At 38.4% G+C, this 23,932-nt stretch overlaps 1 protein-coding gene across 14 annotated transcripts in view; it reads right to left on the minus strand.

Moving 5' to 3' along the window:
- Pam (peptidylglycine alpha-amidating monooxygenase) overlaps positions 1-23,932 on the minus strand; it is a 272,033-nt gene that overhangs the window by 31,870 nt on the left and 216,231 nt on the right. For 8 of the 14 annotated variants that reach the window (XM_029538812.1, XM_029538809.1, XM_029538810.1 and 5 more), the window contains 2 exons: positions 12,840-13,157; positions 1,778-1,907 (listed from right to left, as the gene is read on the minus strand). In XM_029538812.1, the coding sequence (XP_029394672.1) occupies positions 1,778-1,907; positions 12,840-13,157 (448 nt within the window). The remainder of the gene's footprint in view (positions 1-1,777; positions 1,908-12,839; positions 13,158-23,932) is intronic. The other 6 variants (XM_029538822.1, XM_029538820.1, XM_029538818.1 and 3 more) reach the window with 1 other exon arrangement.

Raw genomic sequence — 23,932 nt, forward strand, 5'->3', positions numbered from 1 at the left:
TCTGATCTTCTTCATGAATAATAAAGAAGAAATGACCTGGACGCTGATATCTAAGTGATATTGAAGAAGTCTTCAAAATTATGAATGGGAAAACTAGCTGTGGTCAGCAGATAATGCCAGGGAGGGAGGGAGACGGCAAATATGCTTATCTGTAAGAAACAAAGCTTAGGAGAAAGGCAAAACACAGTGAGTCAAGCCATGACTTTCTTCTAAGTTTTCAACAGCATCCATTTACTAATACCATTTTCTATGGCAAACACATGCATCTTGGTGGTGAATGTGCTCCCACATGATTCTGGGCACTGAGATAAATGACAGGGATGAGGAATAAGCAGCTTTCCAGCGAGGACTGACACATAAGCTGTAAAGAATGTTCTCCTAATGGAGAACACTCTCTTCTCCCCTAAGCTTGGGTTGGCTCCTTCACCATGCTTGCCTCTGCCGACCCTTCTTTGCTACTGAACTATTCCAGCCTCTGCTGTTTGCTCCGAATGAATATGATATGAAAATGGAAAACCTGGACTCTGTCCAATTTTAGCTTTTGCCAGATGATACTGTCTCAATGGGAGAAAATGATGCTGTAATTTTCTTGTCTGGCATAATGTGGTAAGAAATCCATGCAGAAAATGTAGCAATATTCATTAAAATGAAGACGATGCCACAATGAGTAGTGATAGTCTGATTTTAAAAGCACTTGTTAAAATACCATTAGATGTTCAATAACCACCAAGCCAATGTACCAGAGCACATGACAGGCATGCTGAGACCATTGTTTGGTTTGGGCTCCTAAGCAATAGCTTCCTTATATTCAATTTGTGTGACAACTAGAAAGGACAATTAAACTGCAGTAAAAGTATTCATCTGTTTTGAAATGTGGATTAAATTTCATATTCAACTGCATAAAAGAACTCATCTATGTATGCTCGACAGAATGAGTTACCACAATTTGAATCAAGAGCTCATAGAAGGAGGAGTAGATCCTCTATTTCCCAGATGAGCTTCTACGCTTGTACATGTGAAAGGAAAATAGGCATTAAGATTGGTAGAAAATACATTTAAAATTTTACTTTCAAGTGTAGATTTGTGATTAAGGAACTAGTCAGTGGATATTCATCTCTTAGTAGAATCAAAACAATGTACTTTATTTTGAGGACATACTTAAAAAACAATCCAACCACTGAGTATGCCCAGAAACACTGGAGGCATTATCACCAAGCGATTAAGTGGGTAACTCTGTTTTCAGATGTAAAGGACAAGATGCAACGCGCACAAGATTTCTCCTCTGCTATTTATTGTCATTGTCTGTTGAACTGACATATGTGGTCTGTATAAAAATCATGCATATATATACATATATACATGTATATATGTATGTATATATATGGGATGATATGGCAATGTAAGGCAAGATCTCACTGTCATTCTTGAAATTGTAGAGATAGATGTAAGGGGAGAAATAATCAAAGAAACACTACAAGAGAACTGGTGCATCCACTCTGCAGAACATGAGTCATGAATCTAGTTAATATGTATCACTAGCTAGTGACATCACATAAGGAGAGCCATTGAACTTTCATATGTTTCCAGACAGATATACCCACATTTCTTCACAATTTTTGGGAGAATCAAAGTAAAAGAATGAAACAAGAATTCACCCATTAAGTATTCTTAATTTAATGAAAAGGAATTATTATTATTATTATTATTATTATTATTATTATTATTATTATTATTATTTTCATATACACCCTGGAGAAAAAAAAAAAACATTACTTACTTTCCATCCCAAACATGGTCACCTCTGTGGAAAATCACAAGGTTATTCTTAGAATCCAGGGCTACCCCAGAAACCTGGCCTGGTAGCAAGTACACCCCAGGCCAGTCCAGTGCTTCTTCCACATGGAAATCTAAAAGAGAAATCCACACATGTGTTCAGCATCAAAACAGAAGCAGGGATTCAGAACCGGCATAGAAACTCATGCAAAGACACTGAAACCAGAATGGAGCAGAACCCACGCCACATGCACATGCACAGCAGCCTCTTGAGCTCTGACATCACATGGCTGGACTTGTCTTGAGACTTTCCGCTTTCCCCTCCCATGGCCGAAACACCAATAAAATCAGACAGGTCTTAAGCTATCAAAAAGCCAATGGGAAAACACTGCCTCCTCAATAAGATTCTTAACGTTAAATTAATATTTTGGAAAACTATGCCAACAGTGAAGGTATTCTTTAGGAATTTATTTATTTTATGTGCATTAGTGTTTTGTCTGCATGTATGTCTGTGTGATGGTGTCATATATTAGAGTTACAGACAGCTGTGAGTTGCCATTTGAGTGCTGGGGCTTGAATCGGGGTCCTCTGGAAGGACGGTCAGTGCTCTCAACCACTGAGCCATCTCTCCAGCACAAACATTTTGTTTTAATATACAATTTTAAAACAGAAATAAATAGCAGGAATGAGAAAAAGTCAGTCATTCAATGTATTACTCTCGTCTATCTATCTATCTATCTATCTATCTATCTATCTATCTATCTATCTATCTACTTATCTATCTTCCTACCTACCTATCATCCATCCATCTGAATAACATCTGGATGATCAATACATAGCAGTTCCTAGGATAAGCTATTTATTGATTATCCATTATACCTAGAACTATGTAGGACAGCAATATCATTTGTCTAAGCTTCAGTGTTCCTATAAAAATTGGAATTATCTGTCCTTGTATATTTTTCATTGTTTTCCAACTTGACAAGCAAAGGCAACATTGATAACTCTGTTATTGACTGACAAATTATTCCTGTTTCTGACCCCATTTTTCCTATTCTGTATTCTAAAGAATACAATCTTCAGAGAAGACCTGAGTGCATTTGTGTTAATTGAAGTCATAAACCAATTCATGAATGAACACTTAGTATAAAATGTGTTATCTGCTAGGTAGCTATTAAGATAACTTTGAAAGCTATTGTGTCACAGTTTCATGGTCCCCTCTCAAATGCTTCAACAGAGATCCTGAAACATCAAAGCAGCAACCTAAGTTCCATTGCTTTCCCCCCACTTTCTGAAGAGTGTGGCAACATTCAGTTAAGCCCTCAAAAGGGGCATCAAAGGTTGGCAGAAGAAAGCAAAGCACAGAGCTGGTATAACAGGCACCTGAACCCTCGAGAGAGTGCCAATATAAGACTAAGCACTTACAAATACTCTTCTTCAGTTACATAAAGGGCCCTGTCCATGAAAATCATTTCATCTCTCTTTCACAGCTTTTTGTGTAAGTTAACAAAAAAGCTAACATCTACCAAGGATTTTTAATAAAGCATTTTCAACAGATAAATGTATTCTTTACACTAAACTCTGTGAACATAAAGATATAAAATGTGGGTTTTGGCCTTGATGAACAGAAAGATACAGTAAGAATGTAAAAAGTAAGATGACTTTATCAATGAGCGAAAACAGGAGCCAAATTCTTGGGACACAAAAATGCGTAAGATCACAGTTCTTATTCTGTCTTGAGGCTTTGGCTGGCATAGCATGGAGTGACCATCTCTTCAGAAGCTCACCTAGAACTGGAAAAAATAAATGTGCTTTTGTGTCAAGTTAAGAATGGGTGAGCTCAGGCTGAGGGGAATTTGGGAATTGAAAGAGAATAGTTTGTCTGAAAGAAGAAAAGCAAGGATGTTATAACTACAGTAGGTTTCAAAATGTTTAGAAACCTAGCATGGGGGATGAATCCTATGTCAGCTGGTTGTGGCATCATGGTCACAGGACAACCCAACCTTCAGATCTAATTTGAACTCAGGCAGGAAAACATATAATATGCCACAGAAAAGATCATGGACATAACAAGGAGACAGTTGGTTTCCTTTTTTTCCGGCAGTGCCATGATCTATGCCATAATTAATTTTAAGGCATGGTGCAAGTACTTTCTTCATAGTGGAAAAGCAGAGAGTTGGGAAACAATTTAGTGTGAGATATACTAGAGCAAAAGTTGATGACATTTTCTCTCATGTGTGCTGCGAGAGGTTGTCTTAGGTTAGAGAGAAGTGGGGCAGGGTTTCAGCTAACATGCCTGAATCCACAAATAACTGTGGGCGTACCAGTGGATGTGATGGAGCTTTCCAATGAGTAGCATCCATCATCTATCACATTTGCTTGTCATAATAGGAGAAAAGCCTGGAAATTGATGCTACAGTCAACTGGTGAGTCATTGAAGGTTTATGAGCTCGGGGTGATATCATTAAGACTGTGCTCTTGAAAGTTAGCTTTGGAAACAAGGGCAGAAACATTATAATTAGAGATGTCTAGGCTGATGAACAGATAGATAAATCATTCCACAAAGGAAACGTTGTAGAGCTTGCAGATGCTTGACTTTCAGTGTGTTCCCTTTTCAGCTTGGGTGTGGTTTGTACATTTAGTTGTCCTCATTCTGTCCTGAGTCACCAACTCTGGAACTTACAGGTGGACTCTAAGTGAATCTTAAGCATGTACCGAAGTGGATATTTAATTGATTTCATCTGATCAAATGAAAAGCCCAGAAACACTGTGACTATACATGTCTCATTTACTGTTTTGTCTAGTCTTACATACGCTCTAGTCTCTATCAGGATGGTTAGCATTACTACACTCTGATACTCTCATAATTTATGTGGACAGCTACCTGTTTCAACCCTAAAGTAGTACTAACATAATATAAGACTTATGTAGTAAAAATGAGACTTTAGTAACTGCTTTCATTTAAGCTCAAGGCCCACATGTTCTCACTCCTGCAGCTTTTAGATTATTAGGCCACCAACATGGAGTGTGGTTAAGTGTTCGTGAAGATGAAAGGTATAAACTGTGATTAAAAAAAAGTACCCAATCTGCAAAGCATACATTGTGATGCTGTCAAATACTAATTTCATAGAACATTAGAACTACTGTATAAAGAACACTAATCTGACTATGAATGGTCCCAACATCATAGAGCTTATTTGGCTAATCAGACAGTCTATATGGAGCAAATTGATTTGGGTCAAACCATACTAATTATGAAATCAAAATACTTGTCTGTATGGTAGATTAGAGATTTTTCAAAACACAAAGGCATTATAAATACCCAGAAAGCATTTATTGAAAAGTCCACCTTTGGAAATTTTTAATACAGCATTGGTAGTATCTAAGGAAATTAACACTATGAAGAACTTGGCTTTTAAGTAAAAAATGTTTGGAAAGCATTTTCATTTAATTTATAGTGGCTTTGAAGGTGTTAAGACTACCCAGAGAAGACTTCAATGTTAGGTATTTGAGTTCTTATATTAATCATGTTCTAGGATGGAAAGGGAAGTGAGGTCACATTCTCCTCTGTGCATACTGGATCAGGAAATGAATGTTTTCCTTTCCAATGTATTAATAGTATTAAAGGTTAAAGGCTACTTCCTTTAAGACTAAATGAGAAAAATTCAGAAAGTCATCTAGAAATCCTTTGTGATTGCTCTTATCTCTGCTACAAAGCACACAAGTGTCTGGGCCCTCCAACTGCATTGGAAAAACCCACATTATTTTCTCATTTGATAGAACCAAATTTATGCTTGTGTCAGATGTTAGACCCCAACACCAAGGACAATTGTTTTCTAATCATTAAAATCGGAACATTTAAAATACTCACCAAAGAAATGGTATGACCAAACATAGTTCGGTTCTATCTTAACTTGAAATTTTCAATCACAGAGATAAAAAAGAAGATGTGCTTCAGGTTTCATCTACTCTTCACTTAAACGATTCAGTGTGTGCCTAGTTAAATGTTACAGAATTCTGGTTTAAATCAGACATTAAATTAAAAAATTCATACCTGTGACCTTGTACAACCATCCCTGAGTCTTAAATGTGACCAGGGTTAAACTCAGAGAGTAATTAATGTGATTAAGATAGATTTTTTTTTTTTTTAAAAATCTGGTTTGAGACTATAATAGAGGAAACAATGCTTTATAAAAATAAAGTAAATACATAGTAATTAGACATTCTAGTAGCCTTAACACAACTCATTGTTTTCAAAAAGATGCCAAGAGTAATGAAATCATCCTCCTGAGAGTTTAAACGACATCTAAGACTTTTATAACAAATGACATTATTCTCCAGGGAACCCTCATATTTATTACAAAAACAATAAAGGCATAGGCTCATATTCTTCCAGAGATTAAAAAATCACTTGTAAAAAAATTAAGCATTACTAGTAAAATTATATCAATAAATCACTAAAAGAATTTTATACCTTTCTGAGAAAGAGATTAATGCTAGGGACCAGAACTACTGTCACACGGTCTTATTAATAAGCATTTAAAAGGGCAGCCACTTATATGTGTCATGGGAGGATTAACAGAGCTACTACAGAACTCTTGCTTGATAAAAGTTAAGCATAGGATGGTGACTTAACTTCAGTGTAACAAGGCTCCTTGCATTTAGTCCTGACGAGAAAAATTGGAGGAAATCACTACATTTCAACAAAATGTGGTGATTGCTTCCTCTACACTTGTCAGTAGATTGAGTCAATATAATTTATATCTGACAGATTTATTATTTATTAGAAGTGCCAGCAATAACTATAATTAACCAGTGCCACATGGGAAATATTTGCAAAAAAGTTACAGAGAAAACAAGAATTAATTACAATGTCTCATTTAACAGGAGTGAAATAAGAAAGAAGTAAAAGATAGCCAGAGCCTCAAAAGCAGTGAAATAATGAGTGTAGAAGGATTTCTAAGAATTATGTATGTATACATATACATATATGCATATATATGCATATATATGAGCAAAGATGCAGTCTGCTAAAACCATTCTATTGTCACACTATAAATATACTTCATTTTGAAGTACAGTTTAAATGGTACTCTCAAGGAATAATGTTGCTAACTAGAAAGATGTAAGTCAGCTGGATCAAGTTGAGACTGAATTAGTCTTTTTATATAGTATTTGTATTAAGACTCAGAGAATTTCATAATGTATGCAGTGCATTTTCATCCTATTTACCCTAACACTTCCCTTTAACTTCTCCAGGAATTACTCCCCACCCCTCCCAACTTCATTCTTCCCCTTCTTTCTTTTTTGTTTAATAACATGCAGAGTCTAGTTTCATTAGCAGCCCATATACTCAGGTATATGCCCAGAGTATGGTTAACCCAGCAAGGGTTGACCTTGAAGAAAACTTATCTTCTACTCCCATAGTCTGTCAACTCTTAACAGTCTCTTCAGAAAGAACAAGCAAGTAGGCCAAACTGTTTAGGCATAGACAGTGAAGAGATGAGAAGAGGAATCTACACTATGGTTATTATAACTGTAGGCTGAGATGACAGGGTACCTGGGGAACATCTGCCTATCAGTCTTTCTATCCAGTTGAATTATATTCTTGAGGGGTACAGACTGACAAAACTCTTACAAAGCAAAACTTGGGAGCAGGTCTATATGACTTTGATTCGTGGGTTCAGAGTGTTGGAGCCCTGAGGATGTAACTTAACCTTCACATGCCCTAGTTTCTGCCTCTCAAAGATGTGATTATAACTCAGTGGTTGTGAGGATCAAATGAATTAACACATCTATGATTCTGAGCCTTGTTCAAAGCAAGCACTAAATTGTTGTCTGTGGTTATCATCAACTCTACTCCAAAGGTGAAAACTCGGCCAGCCAAATGCTTTGTTTTTAACCTAGGAATTCTGTAAGACTTAACCATAGACAATCATATGACTGAATCTGTATTAAGGATGCTCTCAAAGATTAGGTGAAAGTTGATTTTATCAATCAACACAATAACAAATCAATGAATCACAAGGATAAAGACTTCCGGATTCTTCTATTGAATCAAAAGTGTGAATCAAATGCAGAATTATTTTGTAATATACATAGGCTTTCAATGGCTGGACCAGTTTTTCATATGCTAACTCATGTTAGTGTGATAAAATCTGCCAGTTAAAGCTGAGAAGAACAAACTGCAAATTTTCATTGGTTGTTTAACAAGCCAACTTTCCAGAAGACAACTTAAGATTGTATTTCTCCTCTATCTTAGTACAGATATTAAACTATGAATGACAGAAACCAAGCAACATTAAGTCCAAATGTGTAAAACTTGTCTCTGTCACTGAGACCAACATGTTCATCCTGTAATTCACTTATCTCATAAAACACCAATGTAGATCCACAAAATTGGTCAAAGATTTGAGGATCCACAAACTCACTATAAGATACTACCAAACATTCATAATTCACTAATGTATAAAAAGCTGCTCCTATCTAAAAGTTCAAGAAAATATGCCACATGAGGCAACCTAGACCAACAGAGACAAATGTATGCTCTCTCCTATTTACCAATTCTTAGCTCTGAATCTTCAGGCTGGAATGCATTCCTCAGACTAATATGGAAATGTGGAAATTAAAAAAGGACAATGGTGGAAGGGGTGAGAGAATGAACTGCAGAGAGAGGAACAGAAGTGCTATTAAGGGAGAAAGGGAAAATGGTAGAGGTGGGTATGGGGAAATTAAATAGAGAAGAGTGTAGGGGGTTAAAGCCCAGGGAGCACGGAGGAGCAGAAGTAATGCTAAGACTATTTGAGAAGGCCACCAGGGAAACCTACTATTTTATAAACTCTCTTAAAAAAAAAAATACCCGGGGGACTGTTACAAAAATCACATTTTCTAGACATGATTGGCCCTTTGAACCTTTGACTTCTTAGAAGCTATGGATGCTTACATTACAGCCACACAAGACCCAGCAATCAACATTCCAGAATGATCAGGGGAGAGCTTGGGAGGTCCCACTTCTAGTTGAGGAGCTAAAGGCCCTTGATAGCTCCTGAGGGAAGTTGAGTCAGTTTACTCCAGGGACAAGGGTCCTGGGATAGTTGCTTCTGCCACACACACACACACACACACACACACACACACACACACACACACACTATAGAAGAGGAGAAGGGCATGAATTTGGGAAGAATGGGGGGCACGTGAAAAGTTGCAGGGATTTCAGATATGATCACAATGCATTGTACTCATGTATGAAATTCTCAAAAAATAAAAATGTTCAATGATTCTCACTAAGAAAGAGAATATTCAGAAGTTATGGTGAAAACAATATATATTCTTTGCTCACTTAAATTGGGGGATTTTTAATCTAATATATTGATGTATTGACGGTGATGATCACTAATAAAGTGTCGTCACATCTATTCACTATTTTCTTTTTTTATTAGATATTTTCTTTATTTACATTTCAAATGTTATCCCCTTTCCTCGTTTTCGATGTACAACTTTTTCCACGTGCAATCTCATCTGAGTCTCATGTCAGCCCTGCAGAGATTGTAATCCTCATTGTTCAGTTGAGAACACTAAAGCTTAGAGAATTAAAAGAAGAAAAATGTCAAGGTATTAAATGGAATGGCTAGAGCTTTTGAAGGCAGGCAGGCAGCTTCAAGAGCTGAGTCTGCTCCATCATACAGCCCTTGTTAGGGAGCTTTCAAATCTTACTTGGGGGGCTGGAAAGATGGCTCAGTGGTCAAGAGCACTGACTGCTCTTCCAGAGGTCCTGAGTTCAATTCCCAGCAACCATATGGTGGCTCACAACCATCTGTAATGGGATCTCATGCCTTCTTTTGGTGTGTCTGAAGACAGCTACGGTGTACTTATATAAATAAAATTAAGTAAAAAAAATAAAGCTTAAAAAAAAAATCTTACTTGGGGCAAATGCAGGGTTTGGGAAGTGGTAAGTTATAGTGGGTGTGTATTCCAGACACAGAGATCGCACAGTGCAGGGATCCTGTTCTGAAGAACGCTAGGATCACTGACATCTGACCCCCAAATCCAGCATGAGAATCCAGCATGAAGGCAGACACCAGGATGCAGAACCAAGTTCAATCCCGACAAAGTTAAACATCCATAAATGTTTAGAAACTCTTCCATCCCTGGGCCAACCATAGAACACCATATCACCATATAACAAAGTGTTGAGCTGGTCTGCTACTCATTGCTCCTTTGAACCACCAAGTCAGCTGGGTAGGATCTGTCCCCACATCATAGTTCCAGCATGTGGAGAACTGGATAGAAAGCATGGGAGACATAGATTTCTGTTGCTGATCACCTCACTGTTACAGGTTGTACAGAAGGCAAAAACTAGAGACATAGGACAGGGTTGTGAGGAGACACCTTCCGTCTCTGAGCAGTGAGGGGGCCACAATTCCAATGAACAAGGCAACCAACTTTAACCAAGCTGGAATTGACTGAATTCAATTTCCAATATGACTAGACAGTGCATATTGGAAATCATAACAGTTGAGGTTTAAATCTAGACTGCGGGACCTCATTCAATAGGTTAACTTCTCTTGGCTTCAGTTTCTTCTGACAATTAACATGCCTTAAAGATATCTGAAATGACTCCTTGCTATAATGTTAGGTGACCAAATAGCCTTGCATCTTTGTTACATCAGTGCCATATAAAAAGTAACTCCCTTCTTTGCAGCTAATAAAGTTCCATCTAGCAAATTAGGCACATAAAGAAGACAGCTAATTCCTCTAAGACCATTAGGCCATTCTCAGCTTTGTGTGGAGTAAAGAAAGGGCGGAAGAGAAACAATAGCAGGTTATCTAGCCTGTTTTTCCCACTTGCCCATCTCAGAGACAGGCACATAAATTAGACTAATACTAATGTTATAAGGTTGTTAAATATGCAAAACTTCCTACTTTCTTTTGGAAAAAAGGAAGCCTGCTGCAGATTCTAGCTTCCCCTGCCTGATACAATGAAATGGCACCTGAACAAACTTTATTTGTTATTGCCTGGTGCCTCCTATAATAGCACCAGGGAGAGGACCAGGAAAAGGGCGTTTACAACTAGCCTCAACCGAGTCTGAATTTTACTTCTTTGACCTCAGTTTTAACAAATTTGGAGTTAGAATGGTGAAATGACATAAAACGAAATCAATTCAGAAAGCAAATGCATATAGAGTTCTTTCACCAGTTGGGATCTGTGCTGCCTAATATCCAACGACGCGTTAAATGTAGTGACATTTACCCACATTTATGAGAGGAAGAAAAACTTCTCCGGTGAGATCTTCAGAGGAAATTTCTTCTGAGCTCTGCCTCATGACTAGTTCTGGGAATAGCAAATGATGCAGGGGGAAAAAAGTATTTTCTACCTTTGAAGATATCATTCTTAGAAAAAGTAAGACTTCAGAAATACACACTGTTCTTTTAAAATACGTATACACGATGGCCTGCATGTACTTATGGACACTGAATGTATGCCTGGTACCTGCAGAGACCAGAAGAGGGGATAAGATCAACTGGCCCTGGAGTTACAGGTAAGCTATCATGTGTGTGCTCAGAATCCAACCCAGGTGCTTCGCGAGAGCACTATTTGCTTTTAACCACTGAAACATTTTCCCAGCACCTGAATGCTGGTTTGTTCATTGCCACACATGATGATAAAAAGTGTCCAGGGTGTCTCATAACCAGGAATGAAAAGCTAAGTGATAGACTATTGAATGCTACAGTTCTACCATGTAGTGTGTGAACAGACTTGCACCTGGTAGGAGGCCTTTGGCCTTTTACATATCTGTATTCATAACACAGAGGCTCACACAGACCCTCGTATGGTATGAGATGGGTAGAGACACACTAAACTGCACAACTGTCACTGTGCCCCCAGATACCAGTTCACTTGTTCTTTGACAGGAAGCAGAAGTTAGGTTTTCCTTCAACACTTTAGATAATTTGCAAGCAAGAAGGGTCCTAGGATCACCTCTTGAGAAACGGTTTTATTGGACAAAATTGGAACCAGTTTGAGCCTGTTAAAATATGAGGAGTTAAAAGTGAAGGCTCCACTTAACACCTCATACAGATCATTAGGCCAGTCCCCAAGGACAATACTTGAAACTTCCATGTGAGCAAAGGCGCTGCATGATAATTCTTTTTTTCAATTATAAATAAAAATCAGCTGGGTGGTGAATAATTCATGGCTTCCTGCAAAGCTGAATTTGAAAACATCAAGCTGGCAGCCCGTGCTGTCCAAGCCCACGCGTGGACATCTGCCATGCACGCATATCTGTTACTGTTTTAGAGATGCTCTCCACATGCTGTCTTATTCGGCTCTCCACATTAGCAAGTCACACAAAAGACAGTCAATATCACAGAGGCCACAGCACTATTAAAGACAAAGACGAGGCAGCTATCGCATGCTGGTACAGAAACCTGAAGGGAATAAGGTATTGTTCTCTAATTGTGGAAGCCAACTCTGGCTAGAAATAAAGATAAATCTGATAATTATTGACTTACTGGAGATTCCCTTCAGAAATGTATACTCAAGTTTCAATTAAGACAGCATCTGATAATGGAACTTAAGGAATCAGTCACAAAAATTGTTTTATTTTACAAGTCAGTTGGGTATAAATGTTGAGAGTATTTGATTCCTTTGAAAGGACATTAATTACTGGAGAAGATAGTGTATGCACTACATACACTGGTATTTATAGGTGACCTTTGGAAATTTCAATTTCTTCCCATTGAGCCAAAGGAAAATGTTGATTTATTACTCTGAATTTCACATATCATTCTTTCCGAAATGACTCAAGTGTGGTCCTACTTGGAACTGACTCACTAGATAAATGTTGACATTATATAGTACTGGACCAACACAAAAATAAAAGAAAACAATCTTTTCAAAACAAAACGTGGTATGGGACAACTCAAATCTAAGTCATATTTGTTCCAATAAGTCTTTCCTATTGGTTAGTTTTGATACCTATTAATTTTTATTCCCTTCAGATTTTGCTAATGTGGATCGCAGTGTTTCACACTTTATTGCATAAAAGAAACCCTGAACGCACCTCCTGTGGGTTCTGGTTCCCAAGGACCTTCACCAGGCTGCTGGAAGGATAGAGCTCTGCTCTCAGCTGGCCTCAAGGTTGACTCTAGTCTGTGGAATTTGTGGATCCTGTCTCTGACCAGGATAGCATTACCCCCTTCCTCATGCTCCGCTCCCTCTCTGGCGTCAGACCGACCAAGGTCCTTTTTCTGGACTACGTTTGCAATCTCAGCTACCAGGTCTGACCCAGATTCTGTCTTTTCTGTAGGATTATATTTGTGCACATGAACAACATCTTCCCTTTCTCCTAGCAGCTTGGAAAGTAGTGAATAGAAATCACCTGTGGAGGGGGAGGAAGAAATAAAGACGCACAGTGTTTATAAAACAATAACATTTACAAAACCTGGTGCCTTAGAAATATGGAGTCTTGATTGTGACAGTGAGTGAGAAGCAAGGTTGTTCTCACACTTTCATGTATAGGAGGGACGGAGGGATGTGAGGGACAGAGGAAGGGACAGAGAGAAGGGGAGAGGAGGCTCAACACTGGAAGCATATTTTTACATTCCATTTATATACCATCTTCTCACTGGCATTTCCCACACTGTGACCATTGGCAGATTCATAGAAATAAAACAAAATAATTCACTTGTGATGACATGGCATATTTTAAAAATTGGCTTTCACTGACTGAATGAACTGATAAGGAAATTAAGAATTTAGGAATCCATCAATAAGATGGCCACAGATGCACTAGAACAAGCTATCCCACAACCAAACTATTCAAATTTGTAAAAATCTATTAATTCATAAGCTACAGGATATCAAATATTTTTCAATAATATATGTGAAACATAATCACTCTATCAGACGCAACTGGGAAGTCAGTCTTATAGTTTCCCTAGCAGTACCATAAGTAGTGCTGATTGTTCCTCAAGCAAGAAGTGAAGAACCTCCACAAGAATTGTTTTTGATATAATAATCCCTTTTAAAACAGTGAGAAACAAAGATCATAAAAGAAAAATAATGTTGAGAATCATTAGCTGAGTCAGCACTGAATATTTTCTCTGACTATATTAAAGAACGAACCTTGATTTTATGAAAGCAAACCATGTATAAACTGTGGTTAGATACAATATCTAATGAAAGCTCACACAATGCTTTAGTTATCACCATTTATGTGGTCAAACCCATGATGTCTGCTCAGAACAGAAAATAACACATGCAGATCCCTGGCAACTCCAGGTCTTCCTGTTCTTAACTTACAGCTTGGCTACTAGAAAACCCATGTCTACAGCATCACTGCTAACATTTATAAACCCCTTTTGTGGCCTGGAGAAGACAAAGAGTCATTAATGGTTTAGCTATGATGCAAGCCACTGAAGAATAGGTTTTTAAGACATTTGTGCAAGGGGGTACAAAGTCTTTCCAAACTTAGGCAAACACATTTGACGTAATTATAAATAATCCTGACTCAACAATTCAAAGTAGGTTTGCAATTCTTACCCATGAAATCAACCTATCCCAGGTGAAATTTTCAATCAGAAAACAGTTACTAAATAATGGGGCAATCTCTTTAAAGGAAACAAACAATGACTCAACCAAACTGGTTAGGTCACAGACACTCTCTGCCTTCCAGAAGAAGTTAATCCCGGTTCAGCTAAAGTCTTTTGTCTCACAAAGTATAAACAGTTCATTGTGCTTCTGCAATGTGACACTTCACATAGAAAATAAAATACAATGTTATTTCAAGAACAGACAGAACACATAATTTTAAATACGAATCAATGACTTCAGGAGGAAGAGACGAGTACTTTGCACAGACCTTCAGCCTCACCAGAGTCTAAAAGCTGTCCTAAGATACCAAGGGCAGAACGCTGCCGTGCTGTTGAACCAGTCATTTAAAATCATCTTCAGGTTAGGGAAGCAAAATGTTAAGGCAACGTGATAGGCTTGGTTGCACACTGGCTTCACTGAACTGCAAAAACACTGCTCCAGAGACCACTAAATGGCTGTCTCACTATCTCCCAAATTGTTATGAAAGACCTTGATCAGTCAACCCCTCTCTTCCTTTCGCTTTCTCCCCCTCTCTGGCCTGCTCCTGGATAGATCGGATCTTGAAACAGTAGCCATTTCTCCTAGACAAATTAAGATCTCAACTTGGGAAATAGGTCTGATGAGTATGTTAGAAGGGACAGGGTATAAACAGAAGAAATTGGCGGGAACAGTTTTCTCCTATTGTTCATACTTTTCTACTCTGCAGATTTTATTTTATTTTATTTTGCTGTGCAGAAACTGTTTAACATAACCCCACTCGTCACTGACTGCTATTTCTTCTCTAGCTGCTGGAGTCCTTCACAGAATGCCATTGCCTATATCTAAACACTGAAGTGTTTCCCTCACGCTTTCCTTTGCCATTTTCAGAGTTTCTCATCCTTGATCCACTTTCAACTGGTTTATATAAGAAAATGGGTCTAATTTAATTCTACATACTGGCATCCAGATTTCCCAACACCATTTATTAAAGAGGCTCCAATGCATCTTTTTGACACCTTTGTGTAAAAAGGTGGCAGATTAAGAGGGGATAGGGCTGGGAAGATGGAAGGAGGGAGAACATTGATGGGGAGGGCTAAGCAAAACTAAGGACACGTGAAAAGGCTGTATGGAAACTCACTACTTTGTAAACTAATTAAGAAGCAGACAAAAATCCTAGAACGGGGTAAGGGATACATTCCCATGAACTGTTGGTCAGGCAGGTTCTCAGAAGCTTTCCATAGCAATAGAGGCTCTTGCTCCGATCTTGGTTGCTCACCAGAATTAGATGTTAAAACCCTATTGTTGAAGACACTGTTCATTTTTATTATGTGGCATAGAACAATCAAGCTGTCACTGAGCTGGCACTAGCTTTCCGAGTGCCAGGAATCCTCCTTGGGCAGTGGGAACTGGTAGAGTTGGTGGTGAATCTAGGATCCCTATGTGGAGAGGGGTGGTGAGATGGTGGGTCAAGCAGAAGGTGGCATGCAGGCTGCTGAGGGAGCAAGGACACAGCCACAACCACAGGTCAGTGATGCCTTCAGAGGGCAGTGGTTAATGCAGAGACTCACAGCTGGCCAAAAGGCTGATAATTGTGACTGCTGAGTGCTCTCCATAAATGAGTCATCTGTAGCACCTGCTCCATGGTTCAAAGGACATTACAGAAGAGGAAGAAGATGGAATGTGAGAGCCAGAGACTGGGGAGGGCTGCTTTGAAATGGGAAGGATCTCTTGGTCATGACCACTGCAGTCATGAACTCAGAGCAGCTGTGGCTACTGCCCAAGATTGAACCCTAACTGTTGGCCTTGATGGGGATGGCTCGTGAGGTCCCCATCTATAGATTAGGAGCTGTTGGCAGTAACTGGCATAGGGCAGAGGGAGGAGGCAATTTTGTTCTTCAGTGATGTAGCCATTGCTATGTTGGCCATGTTCCAGCTAGTAACACCACACCTACGGCCAAGTCAACAACTCTAATTAGATTCAGTGGCTCTTTAAAAAAAAAAATCATGAATAATGGAGGGTGAGGTGGAAAAAAGAAGGGGTCCAAAGGAAATGACATGAAAGAAACTGGAGGAAATATGCTAAAGTAGGTTGTATACACATATAAAGCTTTCAAGGCATAGATTAAAAGCATTGAAGCATTTATAGGTGGTTTGTTTTACTGTTGGGTTGTGTGATGGTTTGCACATGCTTAGCCTAGGAAGTGGCATTATTTGGAGGTGTGATCTTGTTGGAATAGGTGTGTCACTGTGGGCTTGGGCTTTAAGACCCCTGTCCTAGCTTCCTAGAAGTCAGTCTTCCACTAGCAGCCTTCAGATGAAGATGCTGAACTCTCAGCTCTGCCTGCACCAGGCCTGCCTGGATACTGTCATGCTTCCACCTTGATGATAATGGACTGAACCTCTGAACCTGTAAGCCAGACGCAATTAAAGGTTGTCCTTTATAAGACTTGCCTTGGTCATGGTGTCTATTCACAGCAGTAAAACCCTAAAGGATACAGGTTGTTTCTGGGTCTTCTATTCCATTGGTCCACATGTCTTTTAAAATCCTCATGAAGAGGCAAATATGCCTACTCAAGCGTCCTGGATGGCTACCTCTGCCTATCTTTCCAGGCTATAAACATACTCACTGAAGGCTTGAGTGCTCATGGAGGAGAGATGGTAGTGCTCCTCTTCTGACACATGGGGTTGAATTTGCTCTCCCTCTGCTGCCTTGCTTGTGATGGGTGAAGCCACAGTTGCTTAAGAGCCCACTGGCTATATTCCCCAGACTCCTAACCCTCACACACTTACACCTTTCTGCTTCTAGTAAACATTCCAACATAACCCAAAGGAACTTCATGATAATGTCAATGTGCTACAACTGCAATGTTCAACACTAGAGCCTCTACCTACCCAGGGCTAATGAGTCTTTGTTGGGTGTCTAGTATACCTAAGCCATGTTTGAATTGTTCTTACTTCCAATTAAATGACAATAAATAGCCAATATGCACCATATGGATGTAAAGGACCTTTCTTATATGTCCTTACTCCTGTGCACTTCCCTTGCTAAGGTGCAGGCATATTCAGTTCCTACTCTACCACTGTGTGTGACTTCTGCATGAGCCAATCAAGAGTTCAAAGACAGCAAATTTGTCATTGTGGCTTGTTAGTGGTATGCAGGTAGCAATTTAATGGGAAATCTTTTCATGATGTTCTATACAAATTTCCTCCAGTCATCTTTGCTTTCTGTTTTTTGTTTGTCTGCACAACATATAAGAATGTTGTCATATCCCAAGGTCTACACTGGACATTTTCCCCTCATACCCAGTGATCTTAGTCATTTGCTGCTAAAGCTCTTATCTCTAGGAAAATCACACCTAGATCTGCAGTTTTGCTAGTACCAGACTCATTTATAAAACTGTACTCTGGGGGGCTAGAGAGAATGCTCAGCATACGTGAGGTAACACTGTTCCTCCAGACAAGCTCAGTTCAGTTCTCAGCACCACACTGGGAAGCTCACACATGCCTGTAACTCCAATGTCAGGGGAATCTGAGTTCTTCTTCTGACCTCTAAAAGCACCTGCACTCATGTGGACATATTCCTACACACACACACACACACACACACACACACACACACACACACACACACATACACACACACACATACACACACACTCACTTTTGATATCTTTAAAAAAAAATCCCATATCCTGAGAATTTCTGTTTTGATGGTGTTTTCCCTGATATTAAAAACATAACATCTCTAAAATTGAACTACTTTTCTTTTTTCCATTTTTATATATTTTTCCATAATCATTCTCTCAATCCAAAACACTGAATTTTCCCTTCTCTCTTTAGTGACCACAAAGTCCAAATTACATTGTTTATGGATATCTTTTGCTTCCTGACCAGAAGTACTCATCAGGAATTCCCATGATCCTCTGGTTGTTATGCTGAGAGAAAGGTTGCTCTCTTTCCTTTCCAATCTTGCCCTGGACTTGAAACCTATCACGATGCTGAACCTTCTACTCTAGCTGGCTTGTGACTGATAGAGTGTCACTGCATTAGGGCCTCTGCATTATGGTCCACAGATATATACCTTCTCTTCATCTCCATCAACCTGTGCATTTCCGAGTGGTTTTCTCTAGTTATATTCTGAGGCATTCTGCTAAGGTAACCACATAATTAATTTCCCCAGATGGGATACTTTGGGAGAGGTAGAGCATGTCATTAATATTTATGCTAGGAGAGCTGTGGACAATCATAGGAAAGCTGTTCGTTATGATGTTTGAGGCTAACAGATAACAATCTTACAAACAGCTCACAACCCATGTAGCAGTAGCCACTGCATTTACGGTTAGCAAGACCTCATAACTTTGCTGACTGCCTCATATTTTTAACACATTTCATCCCTGTGACATAGCTATTATTATTTCCCTCATTCTAGGTGTAGAAGCTAAAGGCAATTCTATCCTGCCCAACTGATAGGAAGTTAAGCACTTTAAGTCTTAACTGAGTTCCATTCTATCGAGGGTGGGATACGCTTCTGTCTTCTAAATGTTTAAGGTCAAACATTTTATTTTTTTCTTTTTGTTAACTGTTAATAAGGTTGAAATTTTATCGGATTACCCTATAACATCTCAGAATTCTATAGAAAAAAAAAAAGTCCACTAGCAGCAGATGGACTAGCTACCTTGCATCCAGAATGTAAGCAAAATAACCTACTTTTAAAAGTAGAGTTACATATCTTAGGGCATTTTGTTACAGTAACAAAACTAATAAACCCATCATCTAAACTGTTCATTGTATTGGATCCAGGGTCCTTTCTTTTGCCTGTAGTGGCCATGGGTCCCTTTCTATAAAAAACTTTTAGTCTGCAATCAAAATTATTTTGGGGGCGGGGGGGGGGCTGGAGGCACAGTTCAGTGGTTAAGAGCACTATCTGTTCTTCCAGAGGTCCTGAGGTCAATTCCCAGCAACCACATGGTGGCTCACAACCTTCTATAATGTGATCTGGTGCCCTCCACTGGTATGCAGGTGTATAGGTAGATAGAGCATTTATATGCATAAAAAAAAAAAAAAGATTTTTTTTTTTTTCTTTAAATGATCTTCCTTCCCAGTTCAGAAGCCAGGTTCGCTTTTTTAGTAAAGTCACTTTCTCGCTGGTACAACCTACTCTTATTATCACCAGTGACTCTTGTAAACTAATTAGTGCATATTCACAACAGTGATTTCCTAAACCTGAACTAAAGGATAATGCCTGGTTATTAGTTATGAGGGTAGAAGAGGACTTTGCTTTCCCCCTCGGTTTTCCCCACCACTGTCAATATAACCTTCCATGTATGATCAAATTGTACATGAAGTGCTAAAAGGCGTCTACAGCTTTAAATTGTCACTGGGAAGGTAGAAATGATAATATGTAAGTGTCAGTGAAGAAATAACTTCCCTTTTCTTGTCCATCACCATATTCCTAGTGTTCAGTGAAGTTCCTATCATGGGCATGCCCAATCAATGATTCTAGAATGGAGAGGAACTAGTGAAAAATGTTGCCCTTTGCTTTTGTATCAGTAGAAACAGATTATTTCCTTGATAGTTTTATACTGCTGAGAGGTTTTCATTTGTTCTTCCTACACCCACTAACACTTTGAGTCTTACGAGATGCACCGATAGGTCTCCAATGTTAATTTGACTGGGTACATTTGATATTTGGAAAACACAATTAGAGTAACAACTAATGCACCGAGAAAACGGGAATGCACCGTGCACGCATGTGTAAACACTACAGATTAAACTCTGTTTCCAAGTGTGTGCTTGCAGTAACTACTTAAGGGAACATTTAGGATTATTTTTCTATTTAGTAGGAACCACTGACTATTCCCTACACCTTGAAAGGAATTTCTCTTGTTTACTTCCAAGAATGAGGTGAGAATAAACTAAAATAAATGAAAGGGCACGGAGGGGAGGGGGAGGGGAGAGAAAGACCCCTGAGGCCAGATGTGGAGGTTCACACCTGAAATCTTAGCACTCAGCAGGTGGAGGCTGGGGATTGCTGGTCTAGATCAGCATGTGCTACATATATTTCAGGCCATTCTGGGGTACAGAATGACATCTGTCTGAAAAAAAAAAAACATAAAAGAGGCAAAATGGGAAAAGAGAAGAGAATAAAATAATAAATTTGCTATATGAGGTTTTTTGTTTTTCTTTTTTAAAGTAATAATAATTGGATTAAAAAAACCTAACTGTCTTTAATGTTCAGAGAATGTAAAATCTGACTAAGGATCTCTGTAATTTTTTAGTATGTCAATGACCATTTATCAGAGGAGTCACTAGAGCTAATTATAAATAGCTGACAGCTCCCAAGACTGCTCCGTGATTTCTATAGTATACAAAGAGAATTTGTAGTTCATTAGCAATTTTAGCACTGACAAGATATGCCAAGTAACCAAGCCAATAATAACATGTTAGATATTTAATTAATGAGAAGGATATTTGGAATGGACAAAGAAAGCATTTTTTTTATAAAGATAGTTTTAATATTTTGCTTTGTGATTCTGTCACACTGACACTCTGTGGGTTAAATTTGATTTGGTATATTTATTGTTTACTTATGATTAACTCCCAATATTTATTCTCTAGCTGCACAGAAATAAACATGAGATCATGATGTCCAGCTCACAAGTAAAATGAATCTTAATAAAGGAGATATTTGAGACATATCAAACAGGAGGCTTTTGTGATTTCTATATGGGAAGGTCTATATGGGAAGGCACAGCCATGTGATAAATGATCATTCACGACTGCCTATTCTGTTATTAGGGAACCAATTCTAAATAGCATTCAGTCGGCTTCCCAGAGGCTTGGAGGTGTTTAGAATTGTATTTGATAGATGAGTTCAATAAATAAAGACTTGTGCATAGCTCATCAATCAAAACAAACCGATACATTTTAGCAAATGAGACCACATACAGGAGCTGTATTGTATTTAAAATCGGGCCAAATGGTGTTGAGAGTTCTTGGAATCAGCTAAGATGATATTAAAATCACGTGTACTTCGTAAGGAGATCAAAGGAACATCTTATTCTGAACAAGGCAAAGAAATACACATTTCAGCCACCACATCTGGGTGTGTCTCGGTCCTCCACACTTTACTAGCTCTTACTTCAGGAAGTTCTCCAGTCTAAAAGTCTGTTAGGGTTTTAACTTGCAGCTCCGTTCCTTGGTTTTTGCTTACTTGATAAAACGTGACAACGGTATTTCATTTTTTGTTAGCATGGAACCACTGTAGAACTCTCCTGTTTCACAGAAGGTGTCTGATGACCTTTAACTGTCTGGGGTCATGGTGTGTTTTCCCTCTACAAATTGTATTTTTGTCAAATTCTCCCTGCCTTGGGATCACAGCAGCTCATTCTGACCTTTGCATGGGAGGATTGATTACATGAGGGCAAAGACTCCAATGACGAGAGTTTTAAGCAAACCGAATAAAACATGTCTGTGGTCCTTTCTGCAGCAAAATAAATGCTGTCCAGAGGAAAATGCATCACTGTGAAGATGTGCTGGGACCATACATCTGAGCTTTCATCTCTGTCTCAAGTCATGGAAAGCAATGAGCTACACCGCGACAAGCAACAGATATTTCCTAGCGACATCTGTACTCTGAATTTTAAGGATAGTGATACTGAATTCCAAAACTTCTAAATATACTTATATAGATTCTTGCTTGAGGCAGGTAAGCTTTCGTGCCTAAATAATGTTGACAGAAACCTTAGGTGGTACATCTGGTATAGCAAACAACTATAAGATGAACCAAGAAAACCTTAGAAAGCATGCATTATATTTCCAAAAGTGTCAGCTGCGACATGTGAGAGGGCTCGGAGTGTGTCTACATCTGCTCAGAAGGTGTCAACATTGTTTCCTTTCAGACAGCTACCTAGTTCTCATTCCCTTCACCCACAGTCAGTGGAAGTGGATTCACACATCTGTAATGGCTCACTTTCTAATTTGTTGTATTTATTATAAATGTCGGCACCAGTTCACTTATTACTGTACTTGCTAAATACAGGTTATCATTCACAGTTTATTGTATTCACGTATGTATGCAATTCCTCACTTACAGTAATTTTAAGGGGTGGTGATATTTCTGTCTTCATGTATGGGGACACATGCAATTAATTTGTTCACATGTAAGCTCATACACAGAGAAATAAGATATCTAAAAGCCAATAGGAGTATAATCTATTTATACAGCCATTAAGAATGACTTCTGTAGGTTGGGTATATACCTTAGTAGTTAACACTTACCTAGCATTATCCGAGTTTGATTCTCAGAACTGAAAGATAATTCTGTCTTACCAAGAGATTTTATTATTTTAGGAAAAATGCAAGATATAATAGTTTTTTAAAAGAATATAAATTTATATATATTGTATCTAATATAAATATTTTCACTAAATATATATGAATATATATTTAAACTATATGTGTAATATATATTTTACATACAGGTACGTCTTTGTACTACCAATCTTTTGTTTATTTATAGTTTGTATAGTTTTCATCTATAATGAATTATTATTTAAAAACTCAAAGTAACCATTATTAAAAAATAACCCTGTAGACTTGTTAAGATGTTTTCAACTGCTGCGTTGTCTAAAACAATTTGAGGAGAAAAACCGTTATGTAAGAGCGACTCCTTGGTATCTCAGAAATGACAGCATTTGAGGAGCCTGAGCTACATTAGTAAAGGGCGCTGTGGAAAGCCAGTGTGCTAAGAATAAGCACACCCACCACACCACACAGCTTCACATGACTCCGATGTCAACTGATATTCAGTCAAGATTAATGTTCTGGGAGCAAAGTTAATAGTTATCACTTTTAGGGAAAAAAATTTCAAAGAAAAAAACAAGGTATTATATGAACCCATGTTAAAAGGCTTGTTGAGTTCAATCAGATTGGCTAATCTAGATAACCAGCAAGCCCTAGGGATCTTTCTGTCTCCACCCATTCAGTGCTAGGGTTACCAATGCATGCCCACACACCCACTTTTATGTGGGTGCTGGGATCTGAATTTAGATCTCCACTCATGTTTGCAATGGAAAGAACTTTATCCACTGGGACTTTACCCCAGTCCCTGTATGTATATATATATATATATATATATATATTTACTTCAGTTAATAGAATATGAGCATTTCCCATGTATTTCATCTTAGGAAAGTTTATCCTTTTAAAAGACATAGTATTTACTACATATTATGTCCTTTCTCTGCCAATCAGCTTTCCAATGAATGCTGCATACATACATTCCATATGGTGGTTTATGGATAGATAGTATATTACTATTTTATATATATGTGTGTATAGATGTGTATATACCTGAGTATATACTTGTATACATACATTGGATCATCTATATTATTTGCAAAAGAACCTGTATTTGGTGGTCAGTACAAAGCTTGCCTTTGCACACAGGTCCCTGATGTTATAGGTCATTGTTTTCTTGTTTCATGACTGTTCTTCTCCTTACCAGATTTTGAGACTTTCTGTGGAACTAGTGTAGATGATATTTGTTGGTTTGTGGCTAGCACAGCAGAAATGATTTAG

Source organism: Mus pahari, chromosome 5 (genome assembly GCF_900095145.1).
Source record: "Mus pahari chromosome 5, PAHARI_EIJ_v1.1, whole genome shotgun sequence".
NCBI lineage: Eukaryota > Metazoa > Chordata > Mammalia > Rodentia > Muridae > Mus > Mus pahari.